This window comes from Hoplias malabaricus, chromosome X1 (genome assembly GCF_029633855.1).
Source record: "Hoplias malabaricus isolate fHopMal1 chromosome X1, fHopMal1.hap1, whole genome shotgun sequence".
In the NCBI taxonomy this organism is placed as follows: Eukaryota; Metazoa; Chordata; class Actinopteri; order Characiformes; family Erythrinidae; genus Hoplias; species Hoplias malabaricus.
Genome location: NC_089818.1, coordinates 9,182,541 through 9,205,271, shown reverse-complemented (window position 1 = coordinate 9,205,271; position 22,731 = coordinate 9,182,541). Strand labels below are relative to the sequence as shown.

At 40.5% G+C, this 22,731-nt stretch overlaps 2 protein-coding genes across 3 annotated transcripts; one reads left to right on the top strand and one right to left on the bottom strand.

Annotated features, from left to right (window-relative positions):
• Positions 1-73: 73 nt before the first annotated feature.
• Positions 74-3,801, top strand: LOC136675811 (phosphomevalonate kinase-like). Its single transcript, XM_066652573.1, has 5 exons — positions 74-294; positions 1,060-1,123; positions 1,350-1,502; positions 2,238-2,367; positions 2,936-3,801. The coding sequence occupies exons 1-5, from the start codon at positions 206-208 to the stop codon at positions 3,073-3,075; spliced, it is 576 nt and encodes a 191-aa protein (XP_066508670.1). The 5' UTR covers positions 74-205; the 3' UTR covers positions 3,076-3,801.
• A 664-nt stretch (positions 3,802-4,465) lies between these two features.
• LOC136675810 (tropomyosin alpha-4 chain-like) lies at positions 4,466-22,519 on the bottom strand. 2 transcript variants are annotated; one of them, XM_066652572.1, is made up of 8 exons: positions 21,789-22,519; positions 18,820-18,953; positions 18,314-18,431; positions 18,156-18,226; positions 16,486-16,561; positions 9,846-9,908; positions 9,383-9,452; positions 4,466-5,778 (listed from the first exon to the last, which is right to left on the bottom strand). In XM_066652572.1, exons 1-8 carry the CDS (start codon positions 21,918-21,920, stop codon positions 5,696-5,698), a joined length of 747 nt encoding a protein of 248 aa, XP_066508669.1. In that variant the 5' UTR covers positions 21,921-22,519; the 3' UTR covers positions 4,466-5,695. The 2 variants fall into 2 exon arrangements, with proteins under 2 accessions (XP_066508669.1, XP_066508668.1); XM_066652571.1 differs by lacking the exon at positions 16,486-16,561 and adding an exon at positions 17,398-17,473 and having other exon boundaries at positions 4,467-5,778; positions 21,789-22,514.
• Positions 22,520-22,731: the final 212 nt, after the last annotated feature.

The window sequence follows — 22,731 nt, the reverse complement described above, 5'->3', positions numbered from 1 at the left end:
TAACCTATAAGCATCTATAATTATAGAGAAATGTTTATAGTTTATTAATATCCATATTTATTCAAAATTACAGAGTGCTTTATAACACAGCACAAACTTCACATAAATACTTCATATCGTTGTGTTACGGTACGAGGAAAGCGGGAGTGTCCTACTGTGAGCGCAGTGAGCGAGGGGAGATGGAGAGGGACATATTTCTCTCAGAATGGCACCACTGCAGCCTAAACTTATTTTACTGTTCAGTGGGAAAAGAAAGTCGGGGAAGGACTACGTGACGGATTTAATACACGAAAGGTGAGGAACATTGTATACTATTTAGTGCTATAAATGTATCTAATATGGTTTTCTTTAATTGTCCGTTCCACCTTAAATGCTGTAGGGTTGCGTTCTGTCGCCGGTCACCAGACTGTAGTTAGTCGACAGCTTCACTATTTAAGGTGGAACTGGTTAGTCCACCTGTATAAGTTCTTTTCTGTGTCATGTTACTGTAAACGTTTTTATGATTTCTCTGATTTTACGTATAACATTTATTATGTTATTTATATCATTTATCAAATTAAATATATTTTGTATATTTCTTTAATTTTTATTTGACCATATCTATTAAAATAGTGTTTATATATTTCGTCTCTCTAATTATACTTTCAATTATAATCTGTTGTTACTTTTATTTTGTAGCCATAATTTCACTATTATTTCAAGATTTTCCTCATATTGCTCATTGTATATTCTTTATATTTTTAATTCATAATTGTATTTGTCAGTACACTGTTTACACCTTTTTCTTTTAAAGAACCCTGTAAAGCATTTTAAGTTTCATTTATGTTTGTTATGAAAGTGCTATAAATATAATGATCGTTATTATTGTTTGTGTGCCTTAAAATAACGCACAGGCATAATACTGTTAAAATATGTTTAAACCATTTGTAAATATTTTATTTTCTATAAAAACTACGAGACAAACATAAACAGGTGTCACAAAGTGATTGATGCCATATGTTTGCACTAGACTTGGTTGATGTGATAACTAACGTGTACAATGTACTGACCTTGTTTTAGACTCAGTTCACATTTGTGCTGCATTCTTCGACTTTCGGAACCCTTGAAATCTCAGTATGCACAGGTAAGTTTCATGCTCCTATATAAATACATTTAAATCTTCCATGTCATGGAAAACTTGTTATATAAGTTCATTAATGGACATTAAGCAGCAAAACTACTAAAATATATTAAGACCCACCCACACATTGCATTTATAAATCAGAAATTAAATAAGGATCTCAGGGAAGAGATAAAATATAAAGATGTGTATGAAAATTCCTCTGTATTCATATTGCTTCATTTATTAGGACCATGGACTGGACTTTGAGCAGCTGCTGAGTGCTGGCCAGTACAAGGAGAAGTATCGGGCCGATATGATCCAGTGGGGTGAGAGCAAGAGGCAGCAGGACCCTGGCTTTTTCTGCCGTCTGGCTATTCGCAATGCTTCCCAACCAGTGTGGGTGAGTTGTGCATTAAAAGCAAGTGCCTACTGACAACAAAACTACTGAGCTTTAAGAGCTTCAGAATTGTCCAAAGACTTTTAGACATCAGTTCTTCCAACATTTCTTTGTGAATCAGAGTAGTTTCCCAGAAAAACAGAATCAGAGCACATTACTCAGGTCATATTCCTTGATTTTGACCTTGAAAGACCTCGTCTTGCTCCGTCTTAATGGTGAGTCCTGAGTTCTTGAATCGTAGCTCATCCAAGACACTACCCCAGCAATGTGACTTACTGCTAATCCTTCAGATCTCTTCCGAATGGGAATTAGCTTTCCTCAAAACTGTCTACTAACTCAGAATATTTGGAATTTAAGATCATCTGATGTTTTGAAGCATACATACTTGACATTTCGTAGATTAATTGATAGTTTTATAATAAAACCTACATAGATATGCATTGACTAATAGTATGAGATGCTGTGAAGACAAGTCTACTTTTGGGAGGAGTTGGAGTGGGGTTTGTGATCCACACCCAATCATCCATCATCGGTACCTGATCTACATAAAGATCATTTGACACAATGCCATCAAATTCTCATTGGACAACCCCAGTCATGTAAGGCCTTTCCAAAGAGAGCAGAGACAGAAAAGAGGTTTCAAACTACCTGTGATTTCAGAAAAGAATATGGCTAAGCAGCGATCCAGAAGCGTTTAACTGTGTATTAATAACGTTTCTTTTTGTTTACATGGCACAGATCGTGAGCGACTGTAGGAGGATGTCGGATCTGCAGTGGTTCTGGAGAGAGTATCCACAGCAGTGTGTTAGCGTCCGAGTAGAGGCTTCAGAAGGGACCCGAGCCCAGAGAGGGTGGAGGTTTACTGCAGGTAAGAGAGAGAGTTTCTTTTGACCGTAAAAACAGACGTCACTTAATTGGATAAATGGAGTCTTTGGTAACTAACTTCATGCCAATAGGGATTTGCGTGGTATTACCTCAGGGTACTTTAGTGGGAATGTTCAATACAGGGGGTCCTCGACTTACGACGTTGATCCGTTCCTACGTCGCGTCGTAAACTGATTTTCGGTGTAAGTCGGAACATACGTACATACTGTACGTAAATAACATACTGTAAGCACTGATCCTATCCTAACACCTATTCTCCTCGGTCCCGAGCCGCGTAACCGTGTATTCTTCCGCCGTGCCGCACACACCACACACGAAGTTCACGTTACGATGTTTACGGCGCAAAACCACTTAAGTTGAAACAAGGCTTTATACAGTAAATGGGAGATGTGTCGTAACCACGAAACATCGTAACTCGGGACTGACGTAACCCGAGGACCTCCTGTATTTATTAATGACTCATAAGAACTACAGAAAAACAAGCTTGATAAATTGATGCGAAACCCATAACCCACTAAATCATCATAACTCAGTTTTGTCTCGTTCCTCAGGTGTAGATGATGCAGAGTCTGAATGTGGCCTCGACCAGGGCGTGAGCTTCGACTGGACTGTCATCAATGATGGAGATGATGCTCTTCTTGAAGGACAGGTTGAGAGGCTAGTGTCATTAGCTAAAGAAAGATCACAGTAGGATCCAAGACAAGAATTTCAAGAATTCAAGTCCAAGAATGTCTAAGACTGAAGCAGGGTTTGGATATCCTCTGCAATGATGGGCATTTGTATTAGAAACAAGCTGTATTCCACTGTTATGTTTCATAAATTGCTGTATTTTGCCCCCGACATCTGTGCATTTACAGTTTCGGGGAATGTTATTAAAACTTCTCATTTGAACACTAGGAAAGGAAGCTGAATTAAAATAAGCTTAAAGAAAAGAGAAGCTTGGGTTGTTTCATATCTGACAAAGTATAATTTTAGTACCATTCCTTTTCAAAAGAAATACTACAGTACTTAAGGCTAAGCACCACTTAATGGACCTCCATGAATATTCCACATTATTGTAGTTACTGACAGATATAAGTATGAATTAAAATGAAAATAGCAGCTTAATTTGCTTTAAAACTGACAATTTTATTAAATTGACGGAAAAACCCGAGCTCTCTACGGAAATTCTTGAACGCGACCGTGACGTCACTGGTGGACAACAGCTGAACAACGCCGCGGTAAAACACCGTTATGACTGACTGTTATGACAGTATCTAGCTAAATAACCAACATTATTCATGACAATAGCCTAGCAATAAGCTAAACTCAAATGTAGAGGTACAAAAACAGCCAAAAACAACACACCTTTTCCTCATTTTGCATTAAATTAAGTGCAGCTTCTAGAGTTGTTGTCCACCATCTACGTCACAGGCAAGACGCCTATTAGAGTTTCCCAACACCGTTGGGGGGGGGGGGGGGGGGGGGGGGGGGGCAACGGTCTTTTAAACCTTATTCCTTCAATTAGTAAGAAATAACATGTTTTCTGACTATCAATAAACAAGTTAAGAACTCAAACTCCACTGTATTTATTTTTTATTGACACTTTCATAGAGCTGCTGCTTAGACTTTAAATCATCATGCTGTATGAAGGAGGTATGCTTCCCAACTAGTGTGGATGAGTTGTGCATTAAAAGCATTTGCCAGTGCTATTTTATGCTGGTTTTTACTGACAACAAAACTACTGTTTAAGAACTTCAGCCATATATTTAGACACCAGTTCTTCCAACATTTTTTTTAATGAAACAGTAATTTCCCAGAAAAACAGAATCAGAGCACATTACTCAGGTCATATTCCATTCCAATAAAGAAAATTCTTGATTTTGACATTGAAATACCACATCTTAAATTAATATAAATTTAAAGTAATTTGGCAATCTACAAATTCCCAATAATTGTAGAGGTTCCAATAATTTACAGACATCTAGATGAAAGAACAAGAGTCAACTTTCTGCTGCGATTAAAGTAGCGTCCATTTACGACATTCTCCATATAACTGCACAGCTGCAAATTAAAGGCCATGTAGTAGATTTACAAACAAAACAATAGTCAAGGGTTAATAAGTCATATGGTACTTTATTTAAAAAAAAGAATTTTGATCGTGTCATTATTACAACGAAACACTGTCGATAGCAAAATGTTTACATCTTTAACTTTGCAATTCCAGTTAAAAAGGTTCTTGGTGCTTTGATGTTCTTATTCAACTATTAGTTTCAGTTTTATGTTCCAGAGTAAAATAGAAACTACACTGATGAGATGCTTTGATAATACCTTTAAAGTTGGTTCATCCCTATTGCCCTCATTATTGACCCTTTAACCTCCATTTTGGCAGTGGAAAGTGACAAAGGCCCCCTTCACTCTCTACAACCCTTTGAAGAGAGGACGGGGAAGCCTTCACCTGACGAGGACAAATGCTCCTGCCGAGGTTCAACTGCACGTTTGACACTTTTGGCTAAAATGATAATTTGATCCCTAGTGTTGCTCTACACCTGAACCACAAATTTGCTTCGGAAAAAGAAATGGAAAGATTACGTGAAAAACCGTTAGGAGTTGGTCCAGACGTTTTTTTTTTGAGGCTCATTCAGGAATAACAAATTTAAAAGAAAGAGGAGTAATCACTTCCAAATGAAACTGATCTTTCCCTGTTAACAAAAATGTATGGCTAGAATAATATAATGGTCCCGTATGGCATTAAATTGGCACAGTTAAATCCATGGAGATACAGTGCTTATGCAGTGTTAAAACAAAATGGAGCCTAAGAAAGAGCTCAGCAGTTATACGAGTGCGAGATCAGAACGTTTGACCTTTGCACCGTGACCTTTCATTGTATTAAATGCTGCACTGTGGGACCGGAAAACTAATAGAACTGAGGAAACCCAGCAATCTGGCAACCAGAGACAAGAGCTATTCTGTTATACATCACATTACCCAATTACTTAATTGCACATAATTGCAGGAATAAATCAATTAAGGAGTATTTCAACATAGAAGAAAGCTTAAGACATTGGTGCTTCAGCAAGTGCTGACCTATTTAAAGAAAAGGGGGAAGAGCCTACACAAAAAGCTAGTTGCAAGACAAAAGTTGGGGGAGGGAGGGGCTTTCAGATACTGAGGGCTGTGGCCAGGAAGTAAGGAATGAAGCAAAGTGCTACCTATATCAAAAAGCAACTTGCCCTCGTTCAGCCAAGACAGAGCCACCCAGCAATGATGAGGGTGTTTGGGGGAGGAATGGGTAGAAAGAGGTACAGACGGGTGGTTTGGGGGTGAGAACTTCAGAAATTGTTGAGATCTTGCAGAGTGGCATCCAACGTAGCATGAATCTTGATATTCTCATCCTTGGCAGTGGCAAGCCTCTCTAAAAACAGACAACAGAAAGGGGTCACCATTTTAATACAATATCCAAAAAAGACAATGTACTTTATACAAATGTAGGCTAGGATTACATACAGCAGCTCTTACGATTGGAGAGTGACCCTCGACATAAAGAAAAGAATAATTTAAGTAATCCTTTACCAACACTTTAGAGTGCAAAAAAGTTGTGAGGAATGATGCCTGACCAATAACGTGTGAGAACATGTTAAAATCATCAGATACAAAATGCTCATTCCAAACGTTATGATAAGAGTTTTTCATACCACTGGGGAAAACAAACAATCACAAAAATGCAAGTTAAATGACCTCAAACGTCCTCTACCTTTACAGTCAATGAATTCAGAGGAGTATACCAGCATTCTTAAGTAGTTTTCGCTGCTTAAAACTTAATACAAATGTGTTTTTTTGATTCAATAAGCAACAACACTGGGAAAACAACATGACTTGAAGATATACAAAGAAGCAGTTCACTGGAACACAGTGCAGGAGCTGCTCAGAAATTACCAAACTAGCAAGACTGTTTTAATCGATGTAAATATAGTATAAAACATAGAAAAACTGTGTTTCAGTTGACCATCTATGGACTTGACACGTCACCCAAATATGACAATGCATATATTCGTTAAACCTCTACAAAGCAGTCAGACAAACTCTGCATGATCTTCCTCCATGAGCAGAAATACATTGCAAATGCCTAAGGCATGGTAGCCATTTTTCCGGTTGAGTGGGCTCAATACCGAAAGCCTCAAGAATCAGCATTTGAGCTGTAAAAAATGATTTAAAACGTAATCCCAAATTACCTGAAGACAACCAAATCTTTTACAGTTAGTTATAACAGTGCCAGCAGAGATTAAATTAAACATAGTAAGTTCTAAGGACACACCCAAGATTCCATATAAGGCTTTTTCCATTTTTCTTTTCCACCGAGGAACTGAAGCACAGCACAGGCATGGCTGCTTACCCAACTTGTTCTACACCAGTTTTTTACGCAATTGCCTACAGCTGATGTCATCTGAGGCATTCAGTCTGGAGTAAAAAAAAAAAAAAGGCTGTTCTTTGGTGGTTGTGTGGAGCTTAAAACAGCATCAGTGTCCATCAGCATCCTCGTCATGTAGATATTTGAAGCACACAATCTGGCACAACTGATCTCCATTGTGATTAGTACTCAATGTGTATTAGATAGAATTAAAAGCAATAAATAACCTTTAGGTATTGTGTTTTTGGGGAGTGGTGAAGTGGGGTGGGGTAGAGAAGTGCATAACATTCCATGGTCTAAACAAGCAAAACAACAGGAATAAAGAGTATATTACGGGACGTTTGTTTGTATCAGATTGTGTTTCTTAATCTGGTTTTGTTTAAAAAGCTTATGTTTTAAGTTGCATTCAATTACACTGATGTTAGCGCAAACCATCCTCAACTTAAATATACCATACTAGCTCAATTAAAGCATAAACAACTGCTTTTGGCTCAGACATCTGCTGTAAGGATCTAGTCCACCCTGTCCACATCTGGACAAAACTCTACATCTGGACAACTTTACTGACTGGGGGATTTGTAGCTGAAATTATAGAGTACTCAGACTAACGAATCAATAATTTAAGCTACCACAACTTCACCAGGGCCAAATAAATACGACTGAGCTGAACTAATATTAGCTTGACCCACAAGAAGTATCAGCTGGTAGTGGGGGCTGCTGATAACTGACTCAGCAGTTAGACACATGGGGATGAGACGCCCAGAAAACATGAGTCAGTTAAAAAGGCAGTGGGTGAAAAAAAGTCAGCCCAGAGTGTGATCACACACAGATTGTCAAAGCTAGCTTCCTTTTCCCTTCATTAGATGGGGACATGCTGCATAAAAACAGAGCATTGCATGCAAGAAGGGGGGAGCGGACAAGTGGGACAATTACAAGATAGTGACCCAGAATCCTAACTATTTCTGTGCCACAGAAAGAGGGAGGGAAGACACAGAGGACAAAGCATTACATGGAGGGAGAATGAAGACTGAAAGAAAGAAAGACAGCCAGAAATTCAGGGAATAAGGAATTCAGAGAAAAGGGGAAAACGGAACAGTCTTGTTACAAAAGAAAGCTTTCAGACTTGGGATGTTTTTGAAACGTGGCCCAGATTTTTATTTTTTTCTCCAAAAACTAAGCAAAATGTTGCGCAACGATCGCAACCTCAGTTTTCAGCACAGTTTGCACTGCACGCCATAAAGTGTCATGCAGCAAATCCCTTATGCCACACTGCCAATTCGGTCACTGTGATCAGAAACACACACTCACTGACAAATCCTGAGCTCCAAGAGCATTAAAAGCTCACTTAAACTACAGCAGAAGGGAAAGTAGCACATGACTAATGCAACCCAACCGTAAGAGTTCTGAACGTGTAGGTGGGCACCTACTACAATCTATTTTCATCCTTTCCAGCTGAAGCACAGTTTTGCTGTTTCTACCCTGCTCACAGGTCTACAGGCAAGAACCAATTTATGATATTAAAACATAAGACGTAGGTTCACGTGTATAACAGCCCCCAGAACAACTACTCAAACATCAGCCAGTCTTTTATACTCAGATGTGCTTCTCTAACTGAAAAGCACAGGGGCTGATCCTAGATCAAGTCTAAGACCTGAGAGACACGCAGGCCTTGGCGTGTTGTTTGATGTTATGCTGTTGTCATGGTGACCCCTAGACTGTGGTGTCTCTGAAAAGAGAAGTGGTAGATAAATTCAAGGTTGCTGGAGACATTCACTTCCACTGCAGGGGGGGGGGCAAAAAAATAAAAAAAATCAAGGCAGAAATGGCATGTTTTAGCAGCTTAGCTTATTTTGTGGCTTGTTCAATTCAAACTGGAAAACCCTTAATCTAGACGCATCAGATATGTATTTGTCCACTTAGACTCTCGTTGTATTTTGTGGTTTCTGAATCTCTGGGCTTAGGACTCATTTTGAACCGCCTTTTCAAGTTGTTTCTACTTTTACTTGTCGGTCATGTGGTGTACAAATTTAATATGGTCATCTAAAAAGTACCTCAGATTATCACGGGAATATTAAACCTCATAAATCAAATGAAATTGTGGGCGAGTGTCTAATTAAAAGCCAGGCAAAAATGCTGACAGTGTGAAACATTTGTTTTGTCTGTTAGAAATGGCACCAGGGACACCATTAAAAAAAAAAAAAAAAAAAAAAACTAAATACAAGCTGAACTGCTCTGTGTTAACAACACAAACCAGTGGATTTGGGTTAGGAGTGCCAAATCTAAATCAGTTTTAATTCAAACCAAGCTGACAACAGGGCTCACACCACAGTGAGAGATACCATACTGAGTGAATCGGAGTCGATTAAATAAACCAGTCTGTAGCAAAAGGGAGAAGGGAATTCATGCAGCTCACTCCACTGCACACAAATCACACATCACGCAAAGTATTTACATTGAGGTCAAGGTATTAAGGCCACAGTCCAACTCCTCAGTAATGCCCATTAAAGTTAGCTTCTGCTTACAGGGCTCACCTGTGGGTGTACACAGGAGAGTTTTCTGTGAGAAAAGGCGTAGCTCCAGCAGAGTTAGGACTAGGTGAGGTGTAACCTACCTTCCAAATCATCTATGGTCTTCTCAAGCTTGGTCACGGTACGTTCAGCAAACTCGGCACGGGTCTCAGCCTGCAGAAGGAACAAAATGGCCACACGAATCTTTTACCAACCGTGCATAAGCCTGTAGAGTTATGGTTTAAAATTATCACCTTCAAAGTAAATAATAGTTCTGGAGCTGTGACAGTTGTGGTATTAATACATTAAAAAGGTATTATGGGTTAAAGTAATATGAAAGAGGGAGAAAAAAAAAATCTAAATTTTAAATATTGAACATGACAAAATATCCAGAGGAATAATAATAATAAAAACCTATCCTTAAATATTTTTATTTTAACATGTACAAGGAAATAATTTGTAATAAAACTGTTCATACAAACATCACAGCTATGGTTTACAACATGACACCACCCAAACAACATGGCAGGCTTGCTGAAACTAGTACATTTAAGATCTGTGCCCCACCTCCTTCAGCTTGTCAGTCAGGATCTTGATCTCCTCTTCATACTTGTCCTCTTTATGAGAGTACTACGAAAGGAAAAAGCAAGGGCAGCCAATCAGAGAACCAGGCGTTTTACAACTAAAAACCTTCCATCAGATACTGCTGAGCAACGGAATCATTCTTTTATAATTTCAGATCACTTATCCACCATTTTAATAACGTTACACAAGCACTTAGCTGGCAACCCGTTTGGCTGTTTCTGTACCCGTTTGGAAGCTGTTTTGATCGCTCGGGTTTTCCTGTTTAATCGTTTCCATTGTTATTTCTATATTTATATCTGTTTTTATAACCTACTAACCATCCATAGATCTATCTTTTAGATTGTCTCCGCAGGAATATTCATTACAGAGGCACTAAAACTGCCACCGGACCCTGGAGTAACGTTCTTGGTGTAAGTTACTAAAATTCACTAAAAGCGGTAAGTACCTGCAATTCCATGGCTACTACTGGCTGTTTTGCCTGTTCAGAGTGTGGCATGTTTAGTTTAACGCCCTTTTCCACCTCTAGCGATAAATATAGTGGTTGTATTTGTAGTAAGTGTCAGCTAGTTAGCTCTCTGGTGGATAAAGTGGACCAGCTAGAAGTGCGCATCCGGAGCTTATTATTGTTGAGGGATAAACAGCGAGATTCAGTGTTAGCAACTCCGGGTGCCTTAGGGAGAGTTAGCACCCCCACGACTCCGGCGTTAGAGCCCTCACAGCGGGGTGAATGGGTGACGTCTCGGCGTCATAGCCGGAGAGCTAAGGCTGATGCTAACGCTGAGGCCAAAGCTAGCCCACCGGGACACCACGCTCCTCCGATTCGCGTGTCAAACAGGTTTGCCCCGCTCAGCGAAGCACCCGCTGAGGAGCCTGTTAAGAGTGCTCTGGTTATAGGAGACTCTATTGTTCGGCACGTGAAATTAGCTACTCCTTTAGGGGCGCCGGCAGTAACAGTTAGCTGTTTATCGGGAGCCAGAGCGCCGGATATTAGTGGCAACCTTAGACTGTTAGCTAATAGGAGATATTCGAGGGTAGTCATTCATGTAGGGGCCAATGATATTCGTCTGCGGCAGTCTGAGGTAACTAAGGGTAATATTACAGAGGTGATTAAACTGGCCCAGACGATGTCCGATGCCGTAATCTGCTCTGGTCCCATACCAATGCGGCGTGGCGACGAAGCTTACAGCAGACTTTGGGCGTTAAACTGCTGGATGTCCAAGTGGTGTTCCGAAAATCAAGTGGGCTTTATAGACAATTGGTTACGTTTTGAGGGCAAGCCTGGTCTTATAGGTAGGGATGGTATCCACCCCACGCGGGAGGGTGCTGCCTTACTTTCTTGCAGTATAGCACATAGTCTTTTAGTTAGTCGGCAGAGTAGTGTAGATAGCTGCTGACAATCCAGAGCCGGGACCAGGCCGCAGACAGACAGGCTAAACCGACCGTCTGCGAACTGTCTTGAGACGTCACCCAGGTTCAACTGTATTGAGACTGTGTCTTTCCCCCGAACTAAATGTAAAAGTAGAAAAACAAAATCAGCCTGTTTCAGCAACCTAATCAATATTAAATCATACACAACACCTAGCAGCAACACCTCAGAACTAAAATTTGGGTTACTCAACATAAGATCGCTAAACTCAAAAGCACTCATCGTAAATGATATTATAAGTGATCATAAATTCAATGTTTTCTGTCTCACGGAAACGTGGGTTAAACCAAATGAATATTTAGCACTAAATGAAGCCACCCCCCTAGGCTATAATTATGCACATAGCCCAAGAATATCAGGCAAAGGAGGTGGAGTATGTGTAATTTACCAAAATACCCTAGAAATTAGTCTTAAACAATGTGACACCTTTTCTTCTTTTGAGGTTCTCTCCACTATTATTACAAATCCGGTCACAAAAAAGGACGCATTTTTATTATGCAACATTTACAGACCACCAGGGCCTTACTTAGAATTTCTGAAAGAATTCAGCGATTTTGCTACAAACCTAGCGGTGTGCAATCATAAAGTTATAATTGTAGGAGATTTCAATATCCATTTCGAGAAGGAAAGTGACCCACTAAAAAAGGCATTTACCTCAATCTTAGACTCTATTGGTATTACTCAAAATGTAACAGGGCCTACACACTACTGCAGCCACACTTTAGACTTAGTTCTGACACTAGGTCTTAACATTGACAAAATTAATATCTTACCGCAATCCTCAGCAATCTCCGATCATTACTTAATTTCATATGAGCTACGTTTTAGCCATAATATATGTAAGAACCCTCGCTATTCTACAAGGCGTATAATAAAACCATCTACCGCCCTACAATTTATAGAAAACCTACCAGAACTATCGACCCCAGTTCCAACTCCATCAGACCCAATGGACCTAGATGTACTAACTGACTACCTAGAAAATACCTGTCGATCTACTTTAGAAAAGGTAGCACCACTTAAACATAAAAGTATAAGACAGAAAAAGCTCGCACCATGGTATAACGATAAGACCCGTACTTTAAAACAAACATTACGAAAACTAGAGCGGAAATGGCGATCAACCAAGCTTGAAGTGTTTCATTCTGCCTGGAAGGACAGCCTTATAGAGTATAGAAATGCCCTCACTAAAGCTCGCTCAGCATATCTGGCCTCGCTGATCTCCAATAATAAAAATAATCCGAGAGCACTGTTTAGTGTGTTTTCTAGAATTACAAAAAATCAAGCAGGTTCCGAACAACTAATTCCAGCAACTCTCACCAGTAAAGATTTTTTGGACTTTTTTAATAATAAAATTGAGAATATTAGACAACAAACTCTAGCCACAGGATCAAATCCATCCTGGCTGCCACCTGATGTGAATGAAATAAAACATAATATAACTGTAAAAGAAAGACTTGAAACCTTTTACCCACTCCCACAATTAGAACTAGAGAAGATTATCACCTCCGCAAACTGTACAACTTGCACACTTGACGCAATTCCCACAAAGTTGCTCAAAGAAGTACTACCAGCTATTATTGATCCTCTTTTAACTATAGTAAACTCATCGCTTAGTCTGGGCCATGTACCCAAAGCTTTTAAACTAGCAGTTATTAAACCTATGATCAAGAAACCAAATCTTGATGCTAGTACACTGTCTAATTACAGGCCTATTTCTAATTTGCCATTTCTGTCTAAGATCTTAGAAAGAGCTGTGGCCCAACAACTTAGTTCATATCTACATAAGAATCATATATATGAAAAATTCCAATCTGGATTCAGGCAACATCATAGTACAGAGACAGCTCTAGTCAAGATAACAAATGATCTTCTTCTTGCCTCTGATCAAGGCCACGTATCCCTGTTGGTGCTTCTTGACCTAAGCGCAGCCTTCGATACAATAGACCACAATATTCTCATAGAAAGGTTAGAAAACATGGTTGGAATCACAGGGACAGCCCTATTATGGTTCAAATCTTACTTAACGGAACGTTATCAATTCGTAAAAGTAAACAATCTAAATTCAAATTATTCTAAAGTAAGATTTGGAATTCCACAAGGCTCTATTTTAGGACCATTATTATTTACATTATACATGTTACCGCTAGGCACAGTTATAAGAAACCATGACATTAACTTTCACTGTTACGCAGACGACACACAATTGTATATTTCAGCCAAGCCCGATGACAAACACAGATTAAAGAAAATAGAGGACTGTGTAAAAGACGTGAAAGGCTGGATGTTGCGTAACTTCCTCCTTCTAAACAGCAACAAAACAGAGGTCCTGCTTTTGGGTCCAAAAGTGACAAGAAATAAATTATCAGATTTAATTTTAGATCTAGCTAACTTTCCAGTTAAACCTGGTTCAGCAGCAAAAAATCTTGGTGTCATAATTGACCCGGATTTATCATTTGATCAACACATAGGTAGTATCACTAGGACAGCTTTTTTACATCTTCGCAATATTGCTAAGATTAGAAATGCCTTATCCCTCCAGGACGCAGAAACATTAGTACATGCCTTTATTACTTCAAGGCTTGACTACTGTAACGCACTACTGTCAGGATGCACCAGCAGCAATTTAAGAAAACTTCAACTAGTTCAAAATGCTGCAGCTAGGGTCCTCACTAAAACTAGAAAATTTGAACATATCAGCCCAGTTTTATCATCACTTCATTGGCTGCCTGTTAAATTCCGCATTGACTACAAAATTTTGTTATTAACATATAAAGCTCTACATGGGCTTGCTCCTGAATATCTTCAAGATACAATTTCCTATTATGAGCCTCCACGTTCACTCAGATCACAGAATACTGGATTTTTAAATGTTCCCAGAATTCAGAAGGCCTCAGCTGGGGGAAGAGCCTTTTCTTATAAAGCCCCCCAACTCTGGAATGATCTTCCAAAAAATGTTCGGGACTCAGACACAGTCGCAATCTTCAAATGTAGGCTAAAAACTCATTTGTTTAGTTTATCATTTGGTAGCTAATGCTCCCCCATAGATAAAGGCGGCAGATCCGGGGGGTCCATGGACACAGGGAATTATAGTATACTGAGACGCTGGTGCTGTCGTCCCGCCGCTTCTCGCGATCACTCAGGTTTGTTGACGGTGGAGCGGAGGGATGCCAGTGTTTCAGGATGCTCCCGTGTCTGTGTGTCCTTCTGGTTCTCTCCTTTTAGTTAATGCTGTCATAGTCAGATCTGCCGGAGTCATTAGCCACACTCTGGAAATTTTCATATTTTCTACTTTACAAACACAAAACAGTTCAAAACTAATTCCATCCCTTTACATCTTTCCGAGTAAACGACTGCCCACCTGTCTGTCTGGACACTGATGGATGACTGTCGAGATCCTCCTCCACGCTTCAGACCAGCTGCCCACGCTCCAGCAACCACCAAGTGCCTTGAAGCTGTCCCTACACTGAAGTTCTCATGGACTACTAACTATCATCACCAGTAGATTGACCAGAGGAGGATGGGTCACCCCTTGTGAGCCTTGGTTCCTCCCAAGGTTTCTTCCTCAGCTGGGGGAGTTTTTCCTTGCCACTGTCGCCCCTGGCTTGCTCACTTGAGGGTTTTACATTTGTCTTTACATTTCATGTCAAATCTTGTCTTACTGGAATTCTGTGAAGCTGCTTTGTGACAACATCAGTTGTGAAAAGCGCTATATAAATAAATTTGATTTTGATTTGATTTGACTTAGTTCAGCACAGGTGCATGCATGCTCAATATCTAACAGAGGGTTCCTGTCCTGCTTTCCTCTGCAAATTTGTAGAGCAAAGTCAGGGAAACGAAACCAAGTTTTTTTTTTTTTTTTTTTTTTTTATATAAAAATAAATGGGCTCCCTTGAGCCCCAGGAGGCTTGCTGGAGTATAAAAACGTCCACTGCCTGAGCTGCCAGAGAAGGCTTAATCTTGCGAGCTTCAGAAATGCCTAGAACCTATACCACACAAAACCAAGAGCTGCCCTCACAGCAAGCATGCGCATGGCTGCTTCACATTACTGTCAGTGGCCACAGCTGAAAAGTCTGCAAGACCCAAGTACATCTGCTCAGGCTAGGACTCTGCTGGGCATTTTCCCTTTCAAATAAGCGTTTACTTCTACACCCTCATCTGAGCAGACAAGGGTTAAGTCAGGAGAAAGCAAGGACACCCAAGAGGCTGTTCTCCAGCCATTTCCACTTGTACTGCCCCTAAACACCGCTAACTGGGTTACTGAATCTTACAAAAGCACTGCAACACAAAATCATGAAGTGTTTTGAGATGGCTGATTCAGGAAGTATTGTGGCTCACATGCTCAAAAGTACAGCTGGTTCCATTTCAGCTGTATAGAAGCACAGTATGCAAAAGAATGCACTGGGTCAGAATCAAACAGGTTCAAGCACATGCTTAAAAAAAGGCACGCTTCAATAGGAAGAGGTGCAAAAGCTGTCTGACAATCTAAGACATTATTACAATGCCAAATATGAAGCCTTGCCTTTACACTCATCTATTCTATTGAAACACCCAACTGAAGAACTTTCTTTGAATCATCCACACAAGCTTAACACATTTGTAACACTGCCTCCCACTGAGCCTATGCTTGGTGTGAAAAACAAAAACCATTATCAGTTTCTATGACAACTTATCTGCTTCTTAAAATGTGTTCAGACACTTGCCTGGAAACATTGCCAATGCCTGCGCTGCGAGACAATGAAGGAATAAGTACACGACAAGGATACTGAAACTACTTTATAATGACAAAGGCAAAATAGTGCAATAGCTCAAAATAATCAAACTTGATTCAGCTCTGTAAATTAATAAAGTCAGGAGGACAAGAAACATTGTCAGCAGTACTTAAAGAACGGTAATGAGATTAAAGGATATACTTTCAGACATTGTGCATAGCATAAGGGCCTAGAGCTGCCTACAGCAGACAGTGGTGGCTTTCTGATAAAACCCCGCAGTTGTTTGTTTCCCACTGATAAGCAAAGTTTGCCCCTAAAACTAGTTTATGATAAGCTCTGCAGAACTAATATTATTAAGAAATCTTAAAGCTATGATCATTACAAACACTTGAGACATTTTACAGAACACAATACTTAAGCCCACTATGTGTTAAAAGCATGCAGAATAAGTGTACCAACCCCTCCCTCCCTCCCTTCTTCCTACCTTCTCCGACAGGGCTTCCAAGGACTTTAAGTTATTGGTGATATTTTTCAGCTCCTCCTCCAATTCCGCACATTTTCTGCAGTTTTTAAATTTCGCATTTAGGTGTTTGACACAGGAAAGAGAAATGGGGTCGGGAAAGAGGCACCATAAGGAGTCAGTAGATTGTGAAAAGGGGAAGGGTGAAAGGATTATGAGAATAAGTGAGGCACATACAGGTGAGGGGGGGGTACAGGGAAGGGGGAACAAAAAGAGACAAATTTACACACAAATCTGAGAGAGAAAAGAAATTAAATAAAATAATAATAATAAAAAAGGCATAAACAAAACCACTGGACTGCTAGTGCATGATCTGGGTGGAATCAACAATAATTACTCAACAGAAATGAAAAATATTTTATCTGGTATGAACAAAAACACAAATCACTTTAAGAAATGCAACAAGAAATTTGGGCATTGATGTAGGCAAATTAAAATGAAAATTAATAAATGAATGGGGCAAAAGCAAAATTCATGCAATGAACACATTAAAAGGTATGTCTGTGAAGATTGATGTGCAGGTAATCTCATGCACAGCACACAGATCATTCACTTAGCCGAGAGGCAGAAGAGAAAACACAGGGGGAAGGACGATGTGGGAGAGCAGGAGGGATAAGTGGGAGAACGAGTATAGAGAGACCAACCAAGAAAGTTGAGTGGAGGGCTTTTCAAACACCTGCTTGAAACTTTAAGCTACGTCCCTGATAGTCCCTCTAGGCCATGCCATTGAAGAGAACGACACCATTCAGTTCTACTCAAAACCACAGTTCAATGCAAATCAGTAAAGTACTGATGCCACCTTAAAATGGGGCAGTGAGACATGCAGCCCTGGGGCCTGTAAGAGGAACCCACTGGGTAACAGAACTGGGCCAGTACCTTGTCTTCAGCTGCCTGCAGACTCTTCAGTGATTGGTCGTAATTCCTCAGCAGCTCCTCCAAACGGCGTTTATTGCTGTTTTGTGGAGGGAGGGAGGTGGAAGGGGCAGGGGCAGTCATGTGGCCCCCAAAGCGCATGCAGGTAAGGGCAAATGGGTTTCAGAGCATGAACACGTACCAGCCACAGAGATGGGGAAAGGAGGAAGCATAGGTAACTTAGTCATGATATGGCATTCCCACTTTTATGATGTCTGCAAAGACTCCTTTCACAGGGACTTAAACACATATGAGTTAAAGTAAAAATACTTTTAGAAGACATTTCAAGTGTCATTTAGAGATGCATTGATGCAACTTAAAAGCTTCAAAGTTAAAGACTCAGAAGCAATGACAAACACAAAGAGGGACATAAAGGTGGGTTTGCTTTTGATGTGTGCCAGAAACAACATGCAATTAGGGCAAAAAACCCTAGTCTAAAAGCACCACAAGACAGGATGGCTGTGCTCTCTGTGAGGGCCATTTAAAAAGCAGTTAAATGATGGTGATGTGGATGTTAATTAAAGGCTCATAGCATACTTCAGTGCACTATGCCTAAAAAGGAACTGTGTTGCCACCTTAAGATAAAGCAAAGTGAGTGAAGTGTAAAATTCAATAGTATGTAGGCTATTTGAAAAGGGCGGGGGAGTCCAGCTGTGTATGATCTAGGGTGTTGGCCATTGAAAACTACTGGGGTGTGTGTAATGACTGAGAGACTGACTCACGCTTCTGCGAGTTCTGCTCTCTCTTCTGCGCGCTCCAGATCTCCCTCAATGATGACAAGCTTTCGAGCCACCTGCAAACAGACAGACACACACTTATAAAAGAAGGAGTGGGGGAGATGATTTGGCTCAAGGCAGTACGTAGGAGAGAGGTACCTCACCTCTTCATACTTGCGGTCAGCCTCCTCAGCAATGTGCTTGGCCTCCTTCAGCTGGACCTCCTGCAGCTCCATCTTCTCTTCATCCTTCAGAGCCCTGTTCTCAATCACCTTCATGCCCCTGAGACATACAGCCAATCAGAAAACAGGTTCTCCAAAACTCATTTATTTTAAGCCTTTCTGAATAACAGGCTTTGTCCTAAAACTTTTATTGCAAACATAGCTGCATTGGACCAAATGCATACGTATTCAGCATTAATAACCTCTAACACACACAGCAAGAGGGAAATAACTGGACTGAGTATTCTGAAAAGACCACGAGATGTGTCCCACAGGAATTAATATTACATAACTACGTAGTGGGTCGTACATTTTATACTCCATGTTTAAGAGTAGTCCTACGAGCAGCTACCCGCCAAAGGATTATGTTTCTATTTGGATTCAAGCCTTTACCGACACGGTCTAAATCATTCTCTGGTTTGTCAAATCCAACCCACACACACACACACCTCTCACTCTCATCTGCAGCCTTCTCAGCCTCCTCCAGTTTCTGCAGCGCTGTGGTCAGTCTCTCCTGGGCTCGGTCCAGCTCCTCCTCAACCAGCTGGATACGCCTGTTCAGAGAGGCCACCTCCGCCTCAGCCTACACGAGGCCAAAGGGACAAGAGAGAGCACGAGAAAGAGGGAACGAGGGAATATGAATGAGAATGTACTAAATCATCAATCATACATGCCACAGGCAGCCATCTAAAGCTGCGAGCTCAGAGAATCCCCTAAGCTTGACTGAGGTGCAGTTGGATTGGGCAGACTTCCCAGTGACTTCTTGCAACCTGACTGATACTAATGGGTGACAAAGCACCAGCCGGGACAGAACCATGCTACCTATACATACTCAGATCGTAATTACATTTTGTGCACTTTGACAACAAAGGAGGCAGTAATGAGGAGGACATGCATATATTGGAATTAATGTTGTGGCGAGGTTATATTTTACCTATCGAGTTACACATATATACAGTAAAATAAATAACATAGCGACCAAAACATTGGTCTATAATAAATATCAATCCTTAAATATTAGTTTTAAACATTGTCTATACATTTATTTTAAAAACTATCTGCTGAAACAATATAGTTCTTGAATCTCTTCTGAAACTCTACAAAATTCAACTCAAACAATGTAATATATCGTGGATTTAGAGTCACTATATGGACTAAGATATTAAGATCTGACTTGGGTTACCTTTCAGACAAATTAAAATTGTATTTATACCTAACAAGGCACTAACAATTTTGGCATTTTTAAACTAAGATGTGACCATTTCTCATGACGTGGAACTGAAATGGTCAATGTAAGGTTATATTCGTAGGTGGAGAACGGATAAATTAACTCATTGCTTTGCAAAAGGGAGAGAAAGGGAGTGGTGTGAAAGTATAACTGTTTCAAATTTGTCTCCCAACATGCTTGGAGAAGTGCAGGGACACAAACCTTGAGAACAAGAGGACAGAGTTTAAAGGGAAGGAAAATGGAAGCCAGATGGATAGGAATTATTTGGGGGATTGCTGCCAAAAAACCTCAAGCAGATGGGAGGCACTGGTATGTGCATAAGTAGGTCAAAATATGCAACCCAGCGTTAAACAATACGCAAAGTACTAAATATGAAAAACAAAAGAGGCAGTGTAGCCCACTGGGCCCGTCTGAGAGAAGCCTCGCAAGCAGGAAAGCGAAACGCTGCTGCCATGGTAATGGCATGGGACCGTATGACAGAATGTGAGGAGGACAGACCTCGCGCCAATGTAACTCGACCCCACTTGATTCATACAAAATCACCATGGAGATATGAAAATCAAGTCCCTGTTCTAACAAATGAACAACATGCAACATGTAGAACTAGTTATTCTGCTACTGATTAAATGAGCTTTCCACCAAGGTATTGAATGCATCAGGATCTGAACGCACTGACTTACAACAAACAAATATGTCAGGTTGGCACTCTGGGGTAAATTTTCAAAACTAAACCACATTATAGTTTAGCATCATTTCCTTTCTGGCGTTAACTCAAAAGATGGCTCAGAATGAGTTGGCAAGCACACTTCCTGCTGCAGGTGATCATTACCCCACAAGGACTGCACATCTTCACCCTAGAATGAGACTTTCAACTAAGGCCAGATGGTCAAGTCTGAGTGTCCATCAAGGTCACACTCTCGGGCAACAGTTGAAAACAGTTCTGCCGTGAGATCACACATGTACATATCCAAATCAGTAGCATCATGTGAATGACTCACACGAATCATGAATTTATAACCAAATTAGCATCTAAAAGCCTACACTAAAACAATATTCACTTTGGTTATTTCTCAGTTGATTATGAGAAAAGGACATTAATGCTTATGGTTTTCAGTCGGTAAAGTAAACCCAAACTTAAAGTAAAGTCCAACTGCTCTCTCTTTCTTTAAGCATTCAAGGTAACCTTGCCTTCTACTGTCCCTGAACAGCTTCACCGATGACTTCAAACCATAAATACTGCCCTCGCAGACTTGTGTCCCAGTATTATGGCGCCAATGCCAGTGGTTAAGACAGCTTAAGTCAGAGCCTGTATAAACAGAGCAGGCAGGATTGAGATGAGGCAGGCCTACAAGGCGACTCCTCTACAATATATATTTCTACCCATGAACACTGTTACAAGAGCCCTTTTCTTTGGGTTTTTTTTTCATAAACTGCATATATGAAACCAAAACTCAAGCTGAAAAAAGACAGTATTTTTTCCACAAGTTGATGATTAACAACAGTTATGTAATGTGCTGAAATAAAAGCCTGAAAATAGGCCACAGGAAAACCTGCAAATTCAAGTGGGCTGGAGTATAAGGAGAAGACAATGTAACAGTAGTAAGCATTCATTTTAAATTGTTTCCTTGTTTTTTTTATAAATGAAAAGTGTTTCCAGATATATTAGTGGTTGTAGCAGTTGTAGTGCAAGTGTTGGTGGTAGTAGCAGTAGGAGAAGTCTATTAGCTGGTGTAGAAGTAGCAGTAGTAGAAACAGGAGCACTACTAGCAATAGCTTTAACAATATACTAGCAGCAGCACTAATAGTAGAAGCAGCAACAATAGTATACTATTTTAGTATTCAGTTCTAGTAGCAGTAACGATAGTTGTAAAGTACCCGTGGTAGAAATCGTTGTACAAACAGCAGCACAAAACAGTAACGGTTCTAGTAGCAGCAGTAATCAGTAGACGTAATAATGTTAGATACTATAGTCATGAAACCCCCTTTTCACGTAGCCGCATTCGACCGTTAGCCCCGCCCCCTTAATGTGAAGTTGCAAGGAGTGTTTCGGGCTGTTTTTTTTTTTAATGAGATTCAACGCAAAAAAAGCTGATTAGTACAGGGCTTATTTCCACATAAGTGAAGCATGAAAGACAAATAAGGTGGAAAAACTAGCCCTAACCCTGTTTGCGTGGCATTTATGTCATTTACCTGTTCCCGGGCTCTTTTCTCCTCTTCGACCTGTCTCTGCAGGACCTCGGCTCTCTCCTCGGCTTCGTCCGCCTGTTGCTGCAAAACTTTAATTTTGCGCTTCACTGCTTCTACACTGTTCACTCCAGCCATTTTTAATCAAAAACGTTTAGCGTTAACACTTCTCAACGGCCTGGGATTCAGTGAGGGGGAATGAAGTGACGTTAAGGGGTGCTTTTCTTTCTGAGCAGAGAGACGCCCGTTTAAACGAGTCCAAACTAGCTTCACTAACTTAGCTCCGGAATCAGAGCCAAATCTCTGCTCACAGGAGCGCGCTGTTAATGTCTGGAATAAAATAGAAAATACGTGCTGCAGTCCGCTAGCTAGGCACCTCAAGTAGAAGTTACTTAACGGCGCTTGGTTTTGTCCTCAGAGATAAACTTCTCAAGTCGACTAACGTTAACCGCACACCAGGACGAGCTTTGTGGCCGGTTCTCTTCACCGCTGAGAGCAAACGACGCTTTTTTTTCTTGGGGAAGCTCTGAAGCGAAGGCGCAGGTTGTTTCCAGTAAATACGGTATTCTCTGCCCTTCTTTCTTCTTATTTGAGAAGCGAAGGCCTTTATTCAGCCGTCCCACACGCCCAAAGACCAGAGACAGTCACCGAACAGACAAACGGAGAATGACTGACCGGGACTGGAGTGCTCTCGCCCTTTCTCTCTCTCAAATTAAGTCAGTTCCGCTCTACCCCGCCCTGTTCAAGGGAAATGGCGCCATTTCTCCAGCCAGCATCATTAAAAGTCTCTCAGAATTAATACAAGAAAATATTTGTACTTGTTAATATTAGTATACGGAGCCCTGCTGATGACACACACTCATTTAAAAATAAAGCAGTGGGATATTACCTCATGTTAAGGAATGGGAATGAGATTCCCACGGTTTATGACGTCAATATTTTAGTTATT